This window comes from Lathamus discolor, chromosome 6 (genome assembly GCF_037157495.1).
Source record: "Lathamus discolor isolate bLatDis1 chromosome 6, bLatDis1.hap1, whole genome shotgun sequence".
NCBI classification, from domain to species: Eukaryota; Metazoa; Chordata; class Aves; order Psittaciformes; family Psittacidae; genus Lathamus; species Lathamus discolor.
The window spans coordinates 67,538,970-67,561,203 of NC_088889.1; the positions used below are offsets into that span (position 1 = coordinate 67,538,970).

The window sequence follows — 22,234 nt, forward strand, 5'->3', positions numbered from 1 at the left end:
AAATCCCTTTTGTAAATCTCACAGTGCCTGAAACTGAACGTAAAAAAAAAAAAAGAAAAGAAACCTGGCAACACCAATGATAGTAATTTTAACAACAGAAGGGGACATAGTAAATGGAAAAACATGTAATGTATCAGTCTGAATACTGCCACTGTCCTTCTAATCCTTTTGCTAAATCCAAAGGGTAATTCGAGAAAAGATCAGACCATTCAGTGATGTATTATTTACTGGTTTTGTGAGCTTTTACACCTTAGACAGTTCCTTTTCACCTGCACCATGCATTAGAAGAGAGCATTTATCTCAGTTGTGGCAGGAAAAAAAGTTCTCTTCCTAGAAGACATGAGTTATTACTGAAATAAAGTAAAGCAAACTCTCCTGCAAATAATGTAAATTCGCATCAGCTTAACTCGAGTACTTCAATGAAAAACTGCTAAATTCTTTTAAAATCATTCAATTGATTTCTAAAGCAAACTCAAAACTCCAAAAAGGTATGTTGTAAGCACTTCCTATAATTTTAACAGAGATTACTAAAGAGGACTTTTCAACTAACTTTCATATAACCTTCAAACAACAAATAACCTTCATCAAAATTGCTTACATTCGGATTTCTTTTAGAAAAGATGGCCAGCCAGTTCTGGGATCGTTCAAAGATAAGGTTCTCTCCCTTTATGCATATGACAGCCTTCAGGGGAAATAAAGCATTGTTTTTAAAATATACCAATTAATGCTTCTTCATACATGCGTGTGCGCACAGAAGTGTGCATATACCAGTGGAGCAGCTCGTAGATTATCTAACACATTAATTAACTTTAATGTATGCCAAATTCTTTTATGCTGCTAGAATTTATATAAAAAAAAGTTCTAGAGGAAAACAATTTTTTATTAAGGTGACTCTCTGTAGCTACTATGTGGCTCCTAGGAACAAATTATTCCCCACTTCCTTTTTCCAGCTACAACTAAAGCCATTAGCTATTATTGGTAGCTCCAGGAAAGATACAAGTTTAGCAACTGAAGTTAAAGTTTTTTCATTTAAAACCTGGTACAACCAAAGTAATTGCTGGGCATGCCTTTCAGAAGAAAAATAAAGTACAGTAAAAACAAAATGTAATATAAATATGCATCTATGTTATTCACTGATGTTTTTAAGCAAGTATCCACAGGCAAAAAACTTTGAAAAATATAAGGTTGAATTCCCTTTGACAGAACGAATGTCAGATCTCCGAGTGTCATTGGTGTGACTGTCTAATGTATTAAAAGTGGATGACACTGGAATTATACTGTTGCACAAATGAGTTCAGAATTTAACATCCAGATTCTTGTGTAACACGAATTTACACATATCCACAAATACAACAGAAGTATTTTAATTTTTCATGTATTTGCTTCTTAAGAGATCCTAACAATTCTAAGAAAGTACAAAGAACATTTTTCCTATTTTGCTAAATATATGCCTTTTAGGTATTTGTGACTATTGCATCAACATGAGAGAGTAGTCCAAGTAATTCCTGTATCCCAGGTATATTCTTGTTACCTAAAATACTACACTGATACGTAGCCTGGATGCCTCTGTCGTCTCACATCAGCATCATCTTTGACATCTGGCATCAAAGACTATACACCTAAACAAGAAATACTTCTACTGTGCCTATGAAAATTGCTCTGAAGTCTTGACATTTCATACTAGAACAAAAACTTCTGGCATCTTTCAGGAAAAAAATTCAAGTATTGCCTCAAGACAGTCTGTAACTTCATGTTATGAAGATGGTCTTTTCTGTACAATTCAGTAACTGGAACAAACCTTAGTCTCTCTCTTTCCTAACACAGCTTCAGTGGAAGGGTACTGGTTGCTCTGCAGTGGTCTCACCCATGGCAGAAATCCTGCCCCCCCTCCTAGCCTTGTATAAATAATCCTGAAAAGGTCTTGAAAAAACTGGAGTGTTCTCATCAAAAAAGCTTATTCAGAAAATTCCCCCACGTGTATGCTTTATAGGATTTGGCTAGTTACTTGCAGCTATATAAGCTGACAAAAATGATTGTGTTGAGTTGTCATGAATAAATTCACTGTAATTAGCTATTCACTAATTACATTATATTGGTTAGCTGGCATATTCCATAGGTAAAAAGACATTTTCTTAACAGTCAAAAAGCAGGAATCTTTCACTCATTTGATAAGTAAAAATATTAAAATAAACTGCAGTAGAGCTGGAGGGATTAACATTCTTTGGTGAAGTGGCAACTCCAATCTTATTTGTGAACTCAAGTCCCAACAAGTGACAAAGGTCACTTTAACCAGAACTTTACACTCTTCCATAATGCAAATATACAGGAAAAAAACACTTTCAAGGAAGTAGAAGCAACAACATGATTTTTGCTCTGGACTGAACACCAAATTCTATGACCACTTTGAGAAATGGAAGGAATAATGTGTTACTTAATGTCCAGATCCAAGCAGTAGGTGACTTCCACCGAGGTAAATCAAAAAGCCCCGATCGTAACCTTCAATAAGCGGAAATTTCCACGAAGCTTTGGCTAACACCAAGCATTCCATCTGAAACCTCATAGCTCATGTAAATATGTTACAGAACCTCAATGCATGTAACTTCGCTTGAATTGCCTGATTCTTCAAACTAGAAACACTACTTACCAGCTAAAACTGATAGAGGATAAAGAATTTAACTCCGTAACACCCTTGAACCCATCTGCCTGTGTTAGCAGTAACAAAGGTGTAAAACATTGTCTTCTTACTTTGTAAGTTAAACAGACACATGGACTTATCTACAGTCAACTAAAACAAAAGAGAAACTTTCCACACAAGTTGCTGTTATGATGCTTGTTAATCCCTTTCTCACAAGACAACAGATTGTCTAAAGACACAATACTGGAAGAGGAAAAAGCCATTTGGCCTATTTTATGTACAGTTCCATGATGCAGCTTAATTAGGAATTCACCACATGCACTTAACTCAGCATTCTTTTCAGGTTCTCGGGAGAGCAGTTTGGAAAGGTTTACTAATAAGATGATAGCCATTAATCAGGCGATTTTGCAAACTCAATCAAAATGCCAGAGTACTGACTAAAAAGCAGCAGTGCTGCAGCATTTTCACCTGTTTGGTGATCAAGGTTTAAGCAGCAAGATTCCTTTTTTTTTTAACCCTCCAGATTCAGGGTAAAATCTGTCTCTTCAAAGAGCATAGCTGAAGTCAGAAAAGGAGAAACATCCACACCGAAGTTTAATACAATAAAACATAGAACCGGATATAAAAAAGCCTCAAACTGAAGGAAATTATAAACAGTGAGATTTTCAGATACCTGTGCTTGCCTACCAAATGAAACCAATTACACTAAAAGAGTGCAGTAGCTTCAACTGGAACCTTACTTAGACACATGATTTTCTTAAACAATCTTCATGCCAAATTTTCGGTCTGTGTCATGATTTTGGAACCTTTTGATTTTGTTTTGGAGGACCTATCAATTTCACTCACATTTCCAGTTGCAACCCCTTTGGAAGACCTTGAAGAACCTCTTAGCTAGCATGTATTTCGGGCGTCAAGAAAAATCAATGTTAAAACATGTGAGAGATGAGCAGAAATAGCTTTCTGAAAGCACATCTCTCTCCTTCAGCATGAAGATCTGATTACTAGTTTGATGCTACACTGACTGTGAGTAAGAAGTTCCTTCACAGTACTTGCACAAGGTGCAGCAGTATCTGTGTGTAATTCACTCCAATGGGTAATAAACGGCCAGGGAATTTCAAAATTAATTAAATTTGGAACTTGCAAATTACCAGTTGTGTTTTTATACACAGATTCATTTTGCAGTTGCAAGGATGGAACTATTAACTCCTTTCCTATTTTCTTTGACTTAATTAAAGCATCAAAATGGCATTAATGAAGGTACAAATATGTCCCAATTACAGCTCCTATTCTGCATTGTCAGGTTTAGTTTTTTGCCAGGCTGGAACACTTTTTATACATGAGTATCTAAAGCAAACATACACAAATATATAAAGCAAAACCAACAACACAGCAACTGCAGCCATGACAATACTGAATAGTATGACTATACAGGAATAATAACCAGCAAATAATAATAACAACCAATTCAAAGACATTCTAAGTAACTGTATTATGAAAAGATTGTTATGAGAAAAGGTTACACTGAACGTATGAAAAAAACCCAACTTCTCTGTCTTTAGTCTCTATTCACTATTAGTCCAAAAGGTGAGAAAGTATCAGGAAATCTAAAATAGCATGTATTTCTTTAGTCACATTTAGTGTTCACTTTCAAAAACCTGGCAGTTGAGGGAAAGTATGGTCTTTCCACATTTAAGTACTGCAAGTGTAACCAAAGAATCATTAATTTATTATTATTATTTGAGTTCAAACACAAACTTACCTAAAAACGGATCATCATATTCTGTATTAGACAGCTTAAGCAAGTTGTTTTCCAAAGTCTCCATCACTTTAGCTGAAATAAATGCAATATTCATATCAGCATTCATGTGCATTTTTTAAGAAAAAAGTTTTAAACTTTTTAAAGCTGTCAGTGACTCTCTCCATGCTACTCTTCCCTGATTCTGCTCATGAATGAATGCATCTGCTCCTGCATTTTCATACTTAAAGACATTTCCTGCCAAAAGCCTAATATTTATTCTCTCTCTTCTGGACAAACTACAGAAACCTTTATGCTATTCTGCAACATACAGGAGCACCTTCTTGTCTGGTTTTCAGTAAGAAGGGGAAAAAAGAAAAAAAAGAATAGCTTAAGCCTCACTTCAAACATTATAGAGATTCACTCAAGAGCTTAGTACCATAGTTCTTCTAGCTGTCTAGATGCCAAAAAGGTCTCTCCAACAAACTGCAGATATCTAGTCAAATCAAAGCTTATCAGATGCCCTTATATTCTGAAAGATTATATTTAAGATACCACAGGACATCAAGTCATGTTCCCATATATCCCTTTCATTCCCAGGGCTGGAACAAGCTCCTGAAAGAGAAAAACCTCCTACCTCGTTCTGACACCACATCCACTGTAGCTGTAGATGTCCCTGCACTGAGAGGCTGAGGTCGGGGCTGTGGCTGCACACGATTCGGCTGCAGAAAAGAAGAATGCTTGCTCAGACTTTGAGGATGTGTTTGGCTCTGGGCTAGGCATGGCATAGATCTTCGAGATGGTTTTAATGGATGCTCTTTCACTGTCTCACTCTTGCTTGTATTCATACCTGAAAAAGCCAAAAGAACAAGAACCTAAGCTCTGCCATATTATGCAAATGGCAAAGAAAGATGGCTAATTATGAAAACGCAGGGTGATTCATCCATTTAATTCTTCACCTACCTTTCCATCAACATCCCACAGTTGGAATTCAAAATGCTCTAAACTGTGATATGTATGTCATAGTCATCTGGAAGCAAACGACAGCACTGTCATCCACAGTATTATTGCTAAACAAAACCTTAATTCAGTAGCAGAATTGAATAAAATCCATCAAACAAGCCAACAAACAAGCCAATCAAAAGCAAGCAAAAGATATTCAGAAGCTTCCTGCAGGATTCATGAACACCCTCTCTTCTGAGATGGAGCTGTTTGTGAGTCCTAATAAACCTATTTACCGTTTCTAGTTTTGTCTCCTGGGACTCATGGCACTCAGGGGTTTTCCTGTGTGTTGCCTGGCTTTAGGTTCAGATACCGAGATACTGACAGAGGCACAAGTCAGCTGTGTGGTATCAGTTACTCTGTCATTTGCAGCTGCAGCACTATGAAAGTGTTCTCATTAGTACTAGTTTAATTACACTAAGCTACAGAAATGTAGACCAGAAACAATTTAATGGCACTCAAATACACACACTCACTTGAAACTAGGTATTTCATAAAGGAACAGAAACGTAAAAAGAGACCCCATGTAAATCTGCAGAAAGTCCTGAATATTGAAAATATTATTGTAACATGCACACGTGATTAAAACAAGCAGATTTTGGCTTTTTTACCATTCTACTATCCATCAAAGGCTAACAGGAGGTAACCTGGTACTCGTTTTTCCCTGTGTGAGTCAAGTTTATTCCTTGAAAATCATCATATTCCCACTTAGCATAAAAAACACTATTATTTTGAGTATTCTTACTGTTCTCACATGGGCTTTCTAGTGGAAAAATATAGTAAGCTCATCAGCTACACAGGTCTCCAGTACCCAATTCCAATTAACAAATATTAACACATCTAAGTTTGACTGTAAATAACATCACATTTTAATAAGATAAAAACTGATATCAAAAGTCATTTTTTTCAGAGAAAAAAGGATCAGTTTACTCCTCTGTTCAGCTCTTGCTGACCTTCAGACTCTGTTAACTGTTTTTTATTACTGCACTAACACACACTAGAACTTAACGCTACTTGCAGAAGAACCTTGGCTACTTACTACTATAAGGGATGGTGAGGCCCTGGCACAGGTTGCCCAGAGAAGCTGTGGCTGCCCCATCCCTGCAGTGTTCAAAGACAGGCTGGACAGGGCTTGGAGCAACCTGGTCTAGTGGGAGGTGTCCCTGCCTTTGGCAGGGGCTTGGAACTGGATGAGCTTTAAGGTCCTTTCCATCTCAAACCATTCTACAATTCTCTATTAACATACTGAAATTGAATTAAAACCCATAAAACTGGCAATATGATTTTTTTTTTTTTCCACTGAAATGACAAACTGTAGGTGTAGCAGGTATAATACTGATTTTATGGCATTCTTGCTAAAATGTAGTATAAGATTTTTAAACCCTTAAATCACCTGACATTGTGCTACAGTGGTTAAAAATGATTCAGTTTTCAATAGAGTATGCACAATTCCAGGACACTTTGTTTGTATGACTGTTTGTCTCTGTTCTGATTGTGCTAATTATTTACATTAAGAAACATGTAACTACCCTTTCAAGATGATAATTTTCTCAATATTCATCCCATTTAAATACCATTTTATATTTCTTCTGCAAATCTCAGGAATTTGTCAGACAACTGTAATTTGAACCTGTCAGTAAAAAGGGCCACAGCTATCATTACCCATAAATATGCTCACTATTGAACTTTAGTAATTACAAATATATATATTTCTAAACATTTGCATTTGACAGATAATAAATATTTAATAATTATTACAGAACTACAATATGAATTTGCAACTGTGACTCTGCAGTAAATATGCCTCACACTGCATTCTGGTATTTGGCAGAAAGGATGGCTTACAGGCACTATTAAAACTTAAATCTCTTCCTGAGAGGTTCCTGCACCCTGTTAAATATTTACACTTTCCTTTCAAAGCTACAAAACTCACTGCCCCTTCACTATTAGATAAGTATCTTAAACCTTTTACCTATTGGGTAACTTCTGTGGAAAAAAAAAAAAAAACAAAACAACAAACCCCAACCAAAAAAAACCCAAAAAAATCCCCCCAAAACCCCAAACCAAAACCAACAAAACAAAAAAACCCAACAAAACAACAACAAAACTAAATAAAAAACATTGTAGAAGCACATGTGGCAACCCCCCCAAATTTCTAAGTCAGTGCAGTTATAGTGTAAAGCAGGGAACAAGCAGACAGACCGCAGGCAGAGCAGGAGGAACCTGTGAAGGAAGTGGATCAACTTGAGTGAGACCAGAGGAGACCCGAAGATGCTCCAAGGGCTGGAGTACCGCTGCTATGGAGACAGGTTGAAAGAGCTGGGCTTGTTCATCCTGGAGAAGAGAAGGCTTCAGGGAGACCTTATAATAGTCTTCCAATACCTAAGCAGGCCTACAAGAAATCTTGAGGACTTATTACGAGGGCATGTAGTGACAGGACAAGAGGGAATGGCTTTAAACTAATGGAGAGAAAATTTAGACGTTAGGCAGAAGTTCTTCCCTGCGATGGTAATGAGGCACTGGCACAGGCTGCCCAGAGAAGCTGTGGCTGCCTCACCCCCAGCAGTGTTCAAGGTCAGGTTGGACAGGGCTTGAAGCAACCTGGCCTAGTGGAAGGTGTCCCTGCCCATGGCAGGGGCTTGGAACTGGATGAGCTTTAATGTCCCTTCCAACCCAAACCAGCTTTGTGGTTTAGTTAATATGCTGGAGGGAAAGAATGCCATGCAGAGGGACCTCGACACACCTGTGAGGTGGGCTGATGCCAACCTTATGAAGTTCAACCATGACAAGTGCAAGGTCCTACACCTGGGTTGGAGCAATCCCAGGCACAGCTCTAGGTTGGGCAGAGAAGAGATTCAGAGTGGCCCTGCAGAGAAGGACTTGGGGGTGCTGGTTGATGAGAAAATGAACATGAGCCGGCAGTGTGCTCTCACAGCCCAGAAAGCCAACCGTATCCTGGGCTGCACCAAAAGCAGCGTGACCAGCAGGTCGAAGGAGGTGATCCTGCCCCTCTACTCTGCTCTTGTGAGACCTCACCTGGAGTATTGTGTGCAGTTCTGGTGTCCTCAACATAAAAAGGACAAGGAACTGTTGGAACAAGTCCAGAGGAGGGCCATGAGGATGATCAGGGGACTGGAGCACCTCCCGTATGAAGATAGGCTGAGAATGCTGGGGCTGTCCAGCCTGGAGAAGAGAAGGCTGCGTGGGGACCTAATAGCAGCCTTCCAGTATCTGAAGGGGGGGGCTATAGGGATGCTGGGGAGGGACTCTTCATTAGGGACGGTAGTGACTGGACAAGGGGTAATGGGTCCTTTCCAACCCTAACTATTCTGTGATTATATATGAGGCAGCTGAGCAAGCAGTGCTTTGCCACTGGGCAATTGCTTGTTGCAACTTGAAAATAAAATTTAAACAAAACCAAACATATTTGTACATATTTACCAAGGTCTCATGCAGCCCTCACTAATTCAGGGACTAGCTGCATGATTTGCAGCAATTATTAATTTTTCATTAAGCTTTAAATTGTTTACAAAACTAGAAACACAGTTTCAAAGACAAATGCATTGTACATGGGTATGCTGACCCCAGCCACCAGCTGAACACCATGCAGGCACTCACTGCCCCCGGGTGAGATGGGGATAGAGAATGGGAAGAGCAGAGTGAGAAAGCTCGTTGGTTTAAACTACGACACTGAAGTAAAGATTGTTTCAAGGAAAACCAAACCAAAACAGTGACGCAGTGGCAATCTGTCACTACCTCCCACAAGCAGACAGTTGCCTATCCAGCCTTGGAGCCCTGAGTCCCTCCCCACCCCTCAAATGTTATTGCTGACCATGATACTCTATGGCATGGGACATCCCTCTGGGCAGCTAGGGTGAGCTCTCCTGGCTCTGTCCTCCCCCAGCCCCAGCTGCTCCCCGTGGAGCAGAAGAGGGAAAAAGGGGCTACAATGCTGTGCAAGCACTGCTCAGAAACAACCAACACACTGGGATGTTAGCAACACTTTGATCCAAAACACACCACCATACAGGATGCTGTGAAGACAACTAGCTCCATCCCAGCCAGACCCAGCAGACAAATCCAAAAGTTAATGTCAGAGATTTTTGCTACTCTATTGTTGAAGTGCCTGAAGTTGTTCCACCAAGAACACCACAATGTTACTTCTGAGGGACTGCTGCCCTTACTGCCAAAGGGACCTATATGGAAACGCACCACAGAAGCAAAAGCACAGTCCCCAAAATATCTGGGAAAGCTTTGAGCAAGGATATTCACATAAACAAAGATTAGATATATAGATTAATATTCACCTTTACCAAACATACAACATAGAGTAAAAAAAATCCACAAAATAAAAATAAAAATCTGTGGTTTCAATGTGAAGGGAAACTAAATACTCTGCAGCATGATTTTATAAATCTTTGTCCTTTAGTGACATATATTACCTCTCTGACTGTGCTAGAAAAAAGTAATCTAAACATTTCTGCTGCTTGGAGTGACATGAACTTCCAAGGAATTTTCCCCATCAAAATCTGTGCCACTCAGCAAGTTTCTCTTGTCTAAACCTCAACATATTAGTCCACAAAGCAAATCCTTAGATTAGCAGGATACTCCCCATATTTAACTACAATAGCTGAGCTTTAAAAGAGCCTCTGATTTAAAAGCTCCCCTGAGCTCACAGAACATGCTTTGCTTTAATGTAAGTGTTGCTCTATCAAGAAATACAGAACTTCATTTGTCCACCTCAGACAGCACTTCAAGATCTGCAGCACAATATAACTGTTCTTGGTCAGACTGGTTAATTTAATAGGAGTTTAATGTACGTTCCTGATGCCTCAGAAGGTGCCATAGGTCTGTAAATAGATACAAGCAGAAAGAACTACACTTCTTACTGATACTGAAATGGACTCTGTGCCAGTGGAGCATGCAGTGACACTGGGCTTACAGCACTGAGGATGCTGCGTTCAGAAGAGAGCAGTGCTACATAATGGGTCTGCTATGCTACTTGCAAGGTTTCAGAGAAGTATTCTTTGTAATGTAAGTATTATTATTAAATATTATAAAGTATTCCTAAATTGACATGTTTTTTAGATCAAGTCTGTAATAGCTAGACAAAGCAATGGGTAATACAGAATATTATAAGTAATACATAAAAATATTTATTTTGTAATTGTTATGGATGGCTTTAATGATCTATTTATTAAGCAGCGATACACCATCGGTAATTACGGACCATGCCACATAGTTGTTATTATTGCTAAAATAGAATGCTTTTTGGATCTGTATTGGAGTCACTGTGTGCAGCAAGATGAATCATTTCAATATCTAAGAAACTCACAGAAATCCAAATAACACAGTCATTCAATTTCAACAACAATTTAAGTGATACATTAAAAAAAAAAAAGTATAATTCTTTTATGAGGCAGTGCCTCCATTAAAAAAAAAAAAAAAAAAAAAATAACTCCCTGTTGCTCACTCTCACTGTACCTCTGTGCCATTTCAAACAGATTTCTTAATGCCATGCTGCTTCTGCTTGGAGAGAGTCAAAGCAAAGTAACCTTGGAGTACATTTGCTGTTGCTCTGGTTGTATGATCTACCTTCATGATTCAAATTTAACAGGTTACTCTGCTCATGTGTCAGAGACCAGTTCTGTGATATGCTAGTTTTGGTGGCATTTGCTGTTGCATGCTAAGCCTTACCCAGCTCTGGCACACAAACAGCTTGTGGTTGACATCATTAACCAGGTCACTAAACTGATTTACTGAAATTATATTCCTCTATTCTCCATAGAAGCCTCTTCTCAAATCTCTGCCTTTCCAACTAGAACTTTGCTACACAGACCTTGATTGTTCAGGGATATTTTGATCTGCAACACATGTATCCATCTAGCAAAAACAGAATTCACGTGTTTTTTTCTATTCAAACTGAGATCGTTGCTTCTTTCCTTACAAAATACTGCTCTGCCACTTAGCAGGAGTATGGAAATAAGTATAGCATGAGCATAGAAATTTCTCATGTCGGAGACAAAGGTGGTTAAAGTTTATGGTTTAATGAGATCCTGCCTTTTATTTTAGCACTTCTGCCTTGGAAAGTGCTCTTTCCGAAGGGAAGCTGGGGATTCCCGTTATGTAGGCAAATCCCTACATGGCTGAAAGCCAGAACAGCCAGCTGTACTGTATCTTCTCATAGCTTCCTGGCAGAACAGGCAGGCAAGATGGAGCTGGAGCATTCCTGATTGCTAAATCGGTATGCACCATTTAATGCATACTCAATATTAGGCCAATCTAGAAAGACTCTAAATGAAGCCAGCTCACATACCTCCAGGTTTTAGCCATTAGAAACACAAAGAAAAAATTATCCTTTGCCTCATTCTGTGAAATAAAGATACAGCAACTTATTTACTACTAAGAAGAAAGAAAAATTGCCTTGCATTTACTCCTAATTTTAGAGGAGGAAAGTTTGACAGCTAGTCCACATGCATTGTTAACCCAACACTGGATGCGCCCTCAGCAAGGTTGGATTGGTGCTACTGCCCCTTTAATCCAGCACAAACATCATAGAAACAGTAGTAGCTACTATATACATCAACAGCATCAGCTTTGTAGAGATACAATATACAATAATCTTTACAATATCAACAACACACAGGTCTAAGCAACTACTCATTTCACCACAAGTTTGCTTGATAAAAAAACCTTCTTAATTGTAAAAAAACCCTTCTGTAAAGCGTTTGGCTTTGCGTACTATACATCACCAATTAAAATGAAATATCATTCATGAAATGCATTAAACAGACTGTGAAACTGGTAAATCTCAAATGCTTCTGTCAACAGCATCATCATAATTAGAATATCTTTAATCACATAAAATATGAACAAAAGCTTGCAATGGTTTTCATGACATTTAAATTTAATGTGAAAACATATTTCTACACTACCAAGTATAAAACAGCTCAGTTTTGAAGAGCATTTAGTTTTCAATACTCAACAGATGCAACAGGTACTTAAAAGAATTAGCTTACTTGGATTGGCAGCTGCAATCTACAAAAGGAAACAATTACCCTAGTAAATTCTGAGAAACCATAACCAAAAGGTACTTACTAATGAAAAAAATAATAAATTATTTCAGTGACAGCATAAGTTTTCTTACCTATTTGTAATACCTGAACAAACACAAAGGGTATTCAGTTCCATGTACTAGGCTTAAGTCAGGAATGGACCCATACTTTACTTTTTTATAGAAAAGGTAGAATCAGAGTGGGTAACTTCTGACTTTGTTTTATATTCTTACAGGAAAAGGAAAAAAACCCAACCAACCAACCCCAGCATCAACTATTCTCATTATATTATCAAACATACTTAAAAGGCCTCATCAAAATTGGAGAAAATGAAACAATCCTTTTCTTGAGAAGAAATCAGGAAAGACAACACACTAAACATGGAAGGAAACGGCCTTCAAAGATGAACCCTATTTCTCTTTAGTACTATCAGTTTATCATGAAAGCTTATGAATCCCAATCTTCTAAGAGTATTTTTTCACTTAACTGCCTTTTGCATTATGTAGTGAACAGGTCAACACAGAATCATAAAATCAGCTAGGCCAGAAAAGACTTTTAAGATCATCAAGTCTAACCTTAGACTGAATCCAACATTATTGCTACTAAATGCTTCAAATGTAGCAACTCGGTTGAGTATAACTCCTACCATATTCAAGAAATGAATCTTGAATAAGTCACTGTGATGGTATTTTTCAGTGTCATCCCACCACAGAAATAGCATTGATTTATGAGGGTGTTTATGAAATAATCGAGGTTTAATACCAATCATGCCTTTGAAGACTGCTGCCATTAAATACCATGATCTTACTTCAACCTTTTTAAGTATTGTGAGAAGATGAACATAAACAATCAAATAAATTGTAAAGGCTATACTCATACTAGCTTTTTTTTTTCCTCTCAAGTTAGAAATGTGAGAAATAACTTTCAATCCAGAAGTACAGCTAAAGTAAGGGAAAGGAATTGGTGAGATTATCTGAAAGTCCTCCAAGAAAACACACACACTGGCACTTAAATACATGGTTAGTTCAATTAGCAAGCTTCAGTTTCTCGTTTTTTATTTTATAGTACTTTACCCATTACATTAAGAAATAGAAAGCTATACTTTACTTATTTAGATAGCTATAGGTTTTGTAACCAGATTGCAGCCCCCCTTCTTTTTAATTATTTTTCTGATGAGCTATTTAGAAGGAACAATTTCTGTATAGCACTATAAGAAAAGCGTAATGGAACCCCATTAATATTTCAGCCTTTTTTCTTGACTTAACAGAAGAGCAGCACTTATCTTTCCAACAGCACTGTAACAACAGTAAACACATAGGCTTAAAAGTGACATTAGCCCTTCTGTCTACAGGCCTTCCATGGATGGTGATTTTCTTTTATAAATAGCTGCTGCCCCTTGCAAAAATAAAAATCCCTTTCTGAGACACTGTTTCCCAGGAAATGTCTCCAATTTCTGTACTGAAATCCTTATTGTTGGCCAGCACTCAATTTAGTTATAGATTCAGTCCTCATGACCTCTGCACGCTAGTGCAATGATGATTTTATATATACTTCCAGGTCACCTCTAAAAATACCAGCTAGGGTTAAAAATGATCCCTAGAGGACTCCACTGGAAAAGAAAAAATTAGGAAAAGTGATTCACAAGTTAAGTTTTACATTCATGCTTGGGTTGGCATTTGATATCTCCATTAACCTGGAACTCTCTTTAGACCATAGCGATACCATCTTCACCCAGGCATTTTCACTTTGTGCCAGGGGAAGGAAGCCAATACTGCAAGAAACCAAAAGAATTAAAGAACATTGGAGACATTCCTCCCATTTAAGTTCTGTTTGCAAACAGGATTCTGTTTCTGCAACTTTGATTGCAAACTCTTTTCCAACAGTCATGGCCTTATTTTTCTCATAATGATACCAAATGCAGAGTAAGCAACCACCAACCAACCAAACCCTCAAGCAGAGACCTACTGTGGCATTTTCACAGAGAATGAGAAACTGTTTCTTCTATTATCACAGAAACATAGAATAGTTTGGGTTGGAAGGGACCTTCAAAGGCCATCTAATCCAACCCCCCTGCAATGAGCAGAGACATCTTCAACTACATCAGGTTGCCAGAACCACATTCAGACTGGCCTTGAATGTCTTCAGGGATGGGGCATCTGTATACCTCTTGCACTCAGGCCAGTGTAGCCAAGATCTATTTCCTTGTGGACGCAGAAGGATATTCAACCACTGGAATTAAAAAACTGCATGCAACCTGCACAAACCTCTCCTTCTAAATACAGCAAGAGGTTGGCCTTGCTACCAAACAGTGCCTATCAGGATAATTCCTGTAATGATCAGCTGTAAAATTAAAATTAGGTCTGTTCCTTTAAACAGCTTTACCTTGATAAAAATATGTCAGGAACTCACAGGATGAGGGAAATAAAATAGAAAAAAAGGAGGCATCAACATATTTTCATTTGCAATTCAAAAGTGTATTGCTACAAAATGTAGGAAAGTTGTCCCAAATTATAGAAGTCAATCATTAAGATGCCAGTACTTAAAAATCACTGTATTGAAACATAACTGGAAATCTGATTTGGAGGGTAATAAAAATATTCATCTCCCTAAGATCCCTAAGCAGTCCTATTATAAATTATGCTTGCAGAATTACAAAAAAAGTAAGTCTTTGTTACAGGTAAATGTGTAGGCCCCAGTAGCTCTTACTTGAAGTCTTTTAGACCATGTATGGTGTGGACTGCCATGTACACTCAGGAAAACTGTTAGCATTCCCACCTTAGTACAGCTGCATTACCTACTTTGGAATCAACATGATCCAGCTACCTCTTCAAAAGAGTGGTTTGTACATCCTCATCTTTTACTGTTTCACCCTATTTACTTGATGAATAAATGAAAGCCTCAAAACTATGCTATCTTTGTATCTGAGAACTGCTTTGAGACTTCATTTTCTTATCTTCCCCACAAGGAACCTACTTTTAATGAAACAAATTTTAGTTTATGGATTTTGAAGATCATCAAAATGGAAATGAATTTTTTTTCCCCCTCTCCATAAAACCTGTATTCACATTGAATACAAAATGTTGTGTTTAGTACATCACCAGGAATGTAGGACTCATACTAAATTTAACATATTACAGAGTACTGTTCATTCTGTACAAAACTTTGAGCTGAAACAAGATTATACTTTCCTGACATTACCCATATTGTTGAGATGTACCCGAAGCATTTTTAAGTGTCTGATTTGCAGATAACAGCTAATACATTTGATCTTTCTTGGCAAAGGTGGGAGAAATACAGTTTCAGAGTTCAGACAAGCAGAGTGAACCTTTTTTGTCAAGGGGGCCTACTGGCCATTGAAAGCAAAGTTAAATGAATAGCTTTAAATAGTGGTTTAATTCTAAAACTTTATGCAACACCTTTATAAAGTTTACCTCCATTAATACTTGGTCTTATCTAACTTACACTTCAATTTCAATAGAAGTAAATTGGCCCCTGACTAATCAATAATACTTGAATGCAAATAAAGCAAAATATTTTTGCACAGAATTGAACATGGGAATTAAAAGGCTTCAGAAAGCTGCTGATTAGCCTGGAGGACTTCCAAAGTAGTTATAAACATATCTACCAGAAAACATTAGAAATCCAACAAAATAATGTCTTTTCTGCCCCAAACCCAATAAAACAGGAAATCTCTGGAAGGTCGTATCATCAAAGTAGCCTATTCCCTGGGCCTTGTTCTTGGAATTCTTCAGAAAATGCTTCCTCGCAGCAGCCTCAGGAGACCGGCTCTATAATTAGAGTTGATTTAGCAACAACATAATGAGGTTACAGAAAAAGACAAAGTGCATTATTGCCTTTTAATAGAGCAATATAGGGCTTAAATGCACCAAGCACAAAATGAATAGGCACCAAGGGTTTTGAGTCAGATTATAGTATTTGCTAGCCAAAGTAAAGAGCCAACAACTGGAGTGAACAGTCCAAGGCGTAAAACTCGAAATGGTAGTTCTTTCTCTCACTCGCACATCCAAGTGGCTCCATTTCCTTTTCACCTCAGGTGATGAAAGATCTGATAGCAATTCGCTCCTTTATGAGAAAGATGAATTGTTAAATGTCTTCATTCACCTTCTGTATGCTGTCATGGTTGGTCAGATTAGAAGTCAACAAGTTAGAAGCAGAGTCCTATGACCTAATTCAGGTTATAACTGATGCAACAATAAAGGTGTTCAGGTAAAACAAAAGGCACAGTATATTAGCAGGCCATGTTATTTTGTGTACTTCACTAAGACACAGAGGATAAAACACTGCAGCATAAAACCAGCTGTTGCTATTTGAGTGCAAATATAAATCCGACCTCAATGGTTAAAAATCATAAACATGTGCTGAAGGGAATACTGAATTTGATATAATACTACAGTACTATATCATAATACCTGCAATTATTGTGAGAAAAAGCATTCTCACTTTTGTGGATGTAGGGCTCCTTAAGGAGGCATAAAATGGTCCAAAGTAAACATACAACCTAAAGCGCAGTATCATAGAATCCCAGACTGATTTGGGTTGGAAGGAACCTTAAAGCTCATCCAGTTCCAAGCCCCTGCCATGGGCAGGGACACCTTCCACTAGACCAGGTTGCTCCAAGCCCCATCTAACCTGGCCTTGAACACTGCCAGGGATGGGGCAGCCACAGCTTCTCTGGGCAACCTGTGCCAGGGCCTCACCACCCTCACAGGGAAGAACTTCCTAAGACCTCATCTCAATCTCCCCTCTGTCAGTTTAAAGCCAGATGCCCTTTCCTTGTCCCTACATGCCCTCGTCCAAAGCCCCTACCTGTTTCTTGTAGCCCCTTTAGGCACTGGAAGCTGCTCTAAAGTCTCCACGGAGTCTTCTATTCTCCAGGCTGAAAAAGCCCAGCTCTTTCAGCCTGTCTCCATAGCAGAGGTGCTCCAGCCCTTACAGCATCTTTGAGGCCTCCTCTGGGCTCACTCAAGCAGTATCCAAGTAAACCAAAAGGAGATAAAAGAAATCATCTAATAGTATTAATATGCTGTTTAGATTGAGATAGTTTTACAAAAAAGTTAGGAACAGTAAGTCAGACAGTACTGAAGAAATAATTTGGAGAGCTTTATATGCCCTTCTTCCTTCTCCAAGGGAGCCATTCCATTCCAGGTGGAACTCCTCATCAAAAAAAATTCAGTCAGGTTCATAAAAACCAAGCAAGCAAAAAAACCCCAAATCAACCAAGTAACAAACCCCCAGATCACAGAAAAGAACCAATCCATATGACTGAAAGATATCCCCAAGCCAGTATGACAACATCTTACTGAAAAAGTGTAATGACAAGTTTAAATACAGGATAAAGGAATACAAATAACCAATTCTTAAGTTCATAGGTTTGATACAACCTGTGCTTTACAATTGCGCAATTAGTCAGTTTTCCCTGTCAGATCTTTGAACTCTCATCCTTCTAATTCCTTCTTCATCCTTTTTTTCTATTCTGCTTCTAATTCCAGAAAGAATTCTAAATTTAACCTATAGCTATTACCTCAGTTATAAACTACTTATTACCATTTCAACTTCTCTTTCCACCAAGCTTTTCTTCTGTCGCTGAATGTGGGAAAGGCTAAACTATTTATTATTAAAAATAAACAGATAAATAAATCATAGTAGTTTTAATTTTTGCAAGGGGTAATGAAAGAGCATACACACTTTATTTTCTAGATTATCTATGGCAGCATAGGTGTCTGCCAATAAAACTATATTAATATCTATAGCGTAACAGAAATTTGTTGCCGTTAAAAAAAAGGTGCATACAAATTTACTGCTTATAATTTCATCCCTGTGGGCATACTATGGCAATGGAATTACAAATATATAGTTAAATCTAATTACAAGTTAAAAGACGTTCCAAATAAACACACCGTTTAAGTAGGTATTTCTAAGAGACTATAACACATGTGGGTATTTTGAATAAAAGCTTAACCTAGTGAGCATGAACAAGGATACAGCAAGTTATTTTTAAAGATACTGAAACTGAAGTCTGTTATTTGAACACTACACTAATACAATAAAGAGGATTCACACTTCTCCACTCTTGTATACTAATTACCCTGTCACTTTTCTAAATTACTTTATGTGTAAGGAAGACAAGGAACCTTTCTAGAACTTCTTCACTGATTTGGGATTTATACTGTGTAGGCAGATGAAAGGGTCTATGTGTTTTCTGTAGGGTGCTGTACCTTACCCATCTCTCCTCACATGCTCAGTGACTTGGCCACCACAGCAAGAGCAAAGAGCTTAGCCATGTGATTCTGTGAAGTTAGTGCATCATTACTCAGTTCTAAACATTTGGAAACTATAGGAAATGAATAAGTGTATACTCTTTGATGTGTGTAGTTATGGTGCAAGCACTTTTCTTAGTCCAGACTAGCGTCAGAACCTAATTATGTAAACCTAAAATGTTCACCAAAATAATCATCAGAGAAAAAATGTACCCAGATTATAATTACATTACTCATCTACTGAATATAACATTGATATTCTTTGCTAAATGGTCCCTCCAAAGTTTATTGTAATAACAACTGCAGCTTGAAGGTCACAAAATATTTATGAGACTCTGCTAGAGCAACCCACACCAGTTGCAACTCTGCCCTGTCTTGCAGAATTTGCTGACAACTCTAAGCGACAGCTTGCTACTGAATACTGCAGAAGTAAAAATATTACTTCTAATATTTAGAAATTAGATAACAGGAAGAAGATCTTCATGAGGGTGGTGAGACACTGGCACAGGTTGCCCAGAGAAGCTGTGGCTGCCCCATCCCTGGCAGTATTCAAGGCCAAGTTAGACGGGACTTGCAGCAACCTGGTCTAGTGGAAGGTGTCCCTGCCCATGGCAGGGAGTTGGAACTGGATGAGCTTTAATGTCCTTTCCAAGCCAAATCATTCTGTGATTCTCCGATTCTATAGATATCTTCTCATTATCCTTCTTGCACTGTTACATAGCTGCTCCTCTCACAATTGCAGTAAATAGCAGCAATGGTATGTGTATTTTTCCAACATATTCCAACATCAGAGGTAAATTACAAAATACACCAATACAAAATAAATCAGTGCCTAAAAACTCCTATAAGTTTAACAGCAAAGAATCTCCATTTTTAAGTTTTATCAAATTTTGACTGACTTCATCCATTTTGACTACACGCATGTGCCCCAGGCTTTTTTCTTTTTTTTTTTTTTTTTTTGGTCAGTTTCAATAAAATTAAAAAAGTGCTTCAGCTGTTTCAAAAATATTGGGAAGAAAAAGTTTGCTAATGCTAAAAAGAGTTCTGACATTTTCACTGAAGAGCTATCTTGCCCACATGTTTTAGAATGGGATATATGAATTTACAAAAGCCTTGCTTTTTAAATGTGCAGAAAAACACTCCCACGTTTGGTCAAAGTAAAAAGTCCAAAAAATCTCTAGTGTATGCTGAATAACTTGTACAAATCCATGCGCTTCATCCCCTCTACCCTCCACATTTTTAAGGTTGCGCACTACCAATTCAGGCATGCTGTAGCCCTTTTGTCCTGCTTTATTGAGACGTGCTGCGGAGCTGTGTGATAAGAAGCTGAAAGCATAGTGCTGGCACTCAGGAAGAATGCATGATGGGGGAAAGGCAGACGATTGCAGTCTGAAAAGAGGCTGAAAAAAGAATGCTGATTAAAATTCCCTGGAAATACCATGAGCACCATGAATACAAACACTGGTCGCAAAGAGAACACAATTCTCTGAGGGAAGGCTTGCTTAAGTTAATTATTTTCCATAACTTCTTCAGATAGCAAAGATCTGTAGTTGTTGAATATTTCTGACCAGAATCACAGAATCCTAGAATGGTTTGGGTTGGAAGGGACCTTAAAGCCCATCTAGTTCTAACCCCCTGCCACAGGCAGGGACATATTCCACTACACCAGGACACCCGAAGCACACCCAACCTAGAAGGAACGCAGAAAGACAAGTAGATACCAGTACGTATTTTCCAGGGACAAATCTGATCATACTAACCCTATTTCTTCCTAAAACTGAATAACAGCCCTCATGGATGGACACAAGCATATTCTATATCCTCTACCTTGATTTAGTAATGCTTTTGATTACACCTTATCCGGAATTGTGATTTCAGAGACTATTCAAAACTCATAGCGTGGATTCAAAAGCAGTTGACAGCTACTATGAACAAATGTTAAAACAGTGGCCTTTTTCACTTAAAAGGTATGACAGGATAAATATATTGAAATATTTAGCATTTCATTTTATAAAGGAGAAATGGATCACTTAGTGTCCAAGGGAGCATACAGGATGGAATTAGTGTTAGCACACATGCCCGATGAAAAGGGGTTGAACAAACTGGGGTTGTTTGGTCAAGAAAAGAATGGAGACAGACACGACCACAGTCTTCAAATACATAAGCAGTTATGTATTTGAGACGGAAGCCAATTGTTCTCCCTGTCCACAGCAGTTAGGGAAAACAGTAATGAGCTCAAACTCCAAGAAAACCAACTGAGTTACTAGGAAAAACTTCTTAACAGATACAGTTGGCTAGCCCTAAAATAGATGCTTTTTTAAAAACTCGTTTTTTTTCTTGTTTTAGAAAAGGTTAAAACCAAATCTCTTAGAAAAAAATATAATAATCCTAACTTGTGGATGAGGAATGGCCTAGTGACCTCAAGAGAACGCTTTCAGCCCTATGCCATGACAGCCACGTGCAGGAGACTCTGCAGTTCTGTCTGAAGGCTTGATGCTCATCTTCTTCAGTGCGCCAACAGCAGCTCGGACCTCAGCATCCTTCAGGAGTGTTTGCATCATGTTCCTTGAATTTGTGGGCTCTTTTGCAGCCAATCTCAGGAGAGCTGCTTAAATACAACAGGATGTGCTATACAACGCCTGCAATTAATGCAATTTATGTTCTAGCATTTCTGAACCGAGTAGCACTGCACAGTCTACAAAAAAAGACTAGTAATGACATGTGAAAGGAATTCGAGTAATAACTGAATTAGAGTTAACACAGCATTATATTAAATACAATAAGCAAAAAAAATCAGCTATTATAAATTATGTTCATAGTAATTTCCCTATCAACTATTATAATCTTTTAAGAGCTGTTTCTGCGTTAAGACATCAAACTTGTTGGTTTCAATGCAACACATTGTTGAATTGAAATCACATCTCCTAGTTTCCCTTTACTGTGCATGTTAAGGTAAAATCATATTATTTTTAAGTTGCCTTCAACAGATGACTCGGGAAAGTTCTTCTCCAGCCTCTGGTACTCAAAACTACAAAAAATACACTAGTCAACACAATTCTGAGAAATAAAAAAGACTGGATGAACCGGAAGAACCCATCCCTGCAGATTTCTCACATGGTGCTTTTAAAGGTTTGATGTAAGCAAAGTCACTCCTGCAGATGGCCTAGTTTTTACAATAATTCCATTAGGATTCACAGCCTTGCAGGCTTTATCTCAGCAACCAAAACTGTGCTAGAGGCTTTTAACTCTTTCAGAAGGGAAGCTATGGAACAACCTCTCAGTAGAGCTTTTAAGAACTGGATGGGTTTGCTCTTTATTTTCTTGCTCCATAGCTGAGAACGAGCAAGCCTTCCTGTTTGCTTAACTTAATAGTTCACTTCTACTGTCAATGAGGACAGATGAGTTCACTGCTAAACTCTGTGATAAGCTAATCCACAATCACCAAAAATTTCATATTGCGTTTCACATAAGGATTTAATGGTTCAACATGTGAAGCAGTCAAATAATCCCTGGATTTAAGAATGCCTAA

The 22,234-nt window shown here is 38.0% G+C and overlaps 1 protein-coding gene across 2 annotated transcripts in view; it reads right to left on the reverse strand.

Annotated features, from left to right (window-relative positions):
- ANO3 (anoctamin 3) overlaps positions 1-22,234 on the reverse strand; it is a 200,765-nt gene that overhangs the window by 75,947 nt on the left and 102,584 nt on the right. For both annotated transcript variants that reach the window (XM_065683383.1, XM_065683384.1), the window contains exons 2-3: positions 5,008-5,220; positions 4,395-4,466 (exon numbers count right to left, since the gene is read on the reverse strand). In XM_065683383.1, the coding sequence (XP_065539455.1) occupies positions 4,395-4,466; positions 5,008-5,220 (285 nt within the window). The remainder of the gene's footprint in view (positions 1-4,394; positions 4,467-5,007; positions 5,221-22,234) is intronic.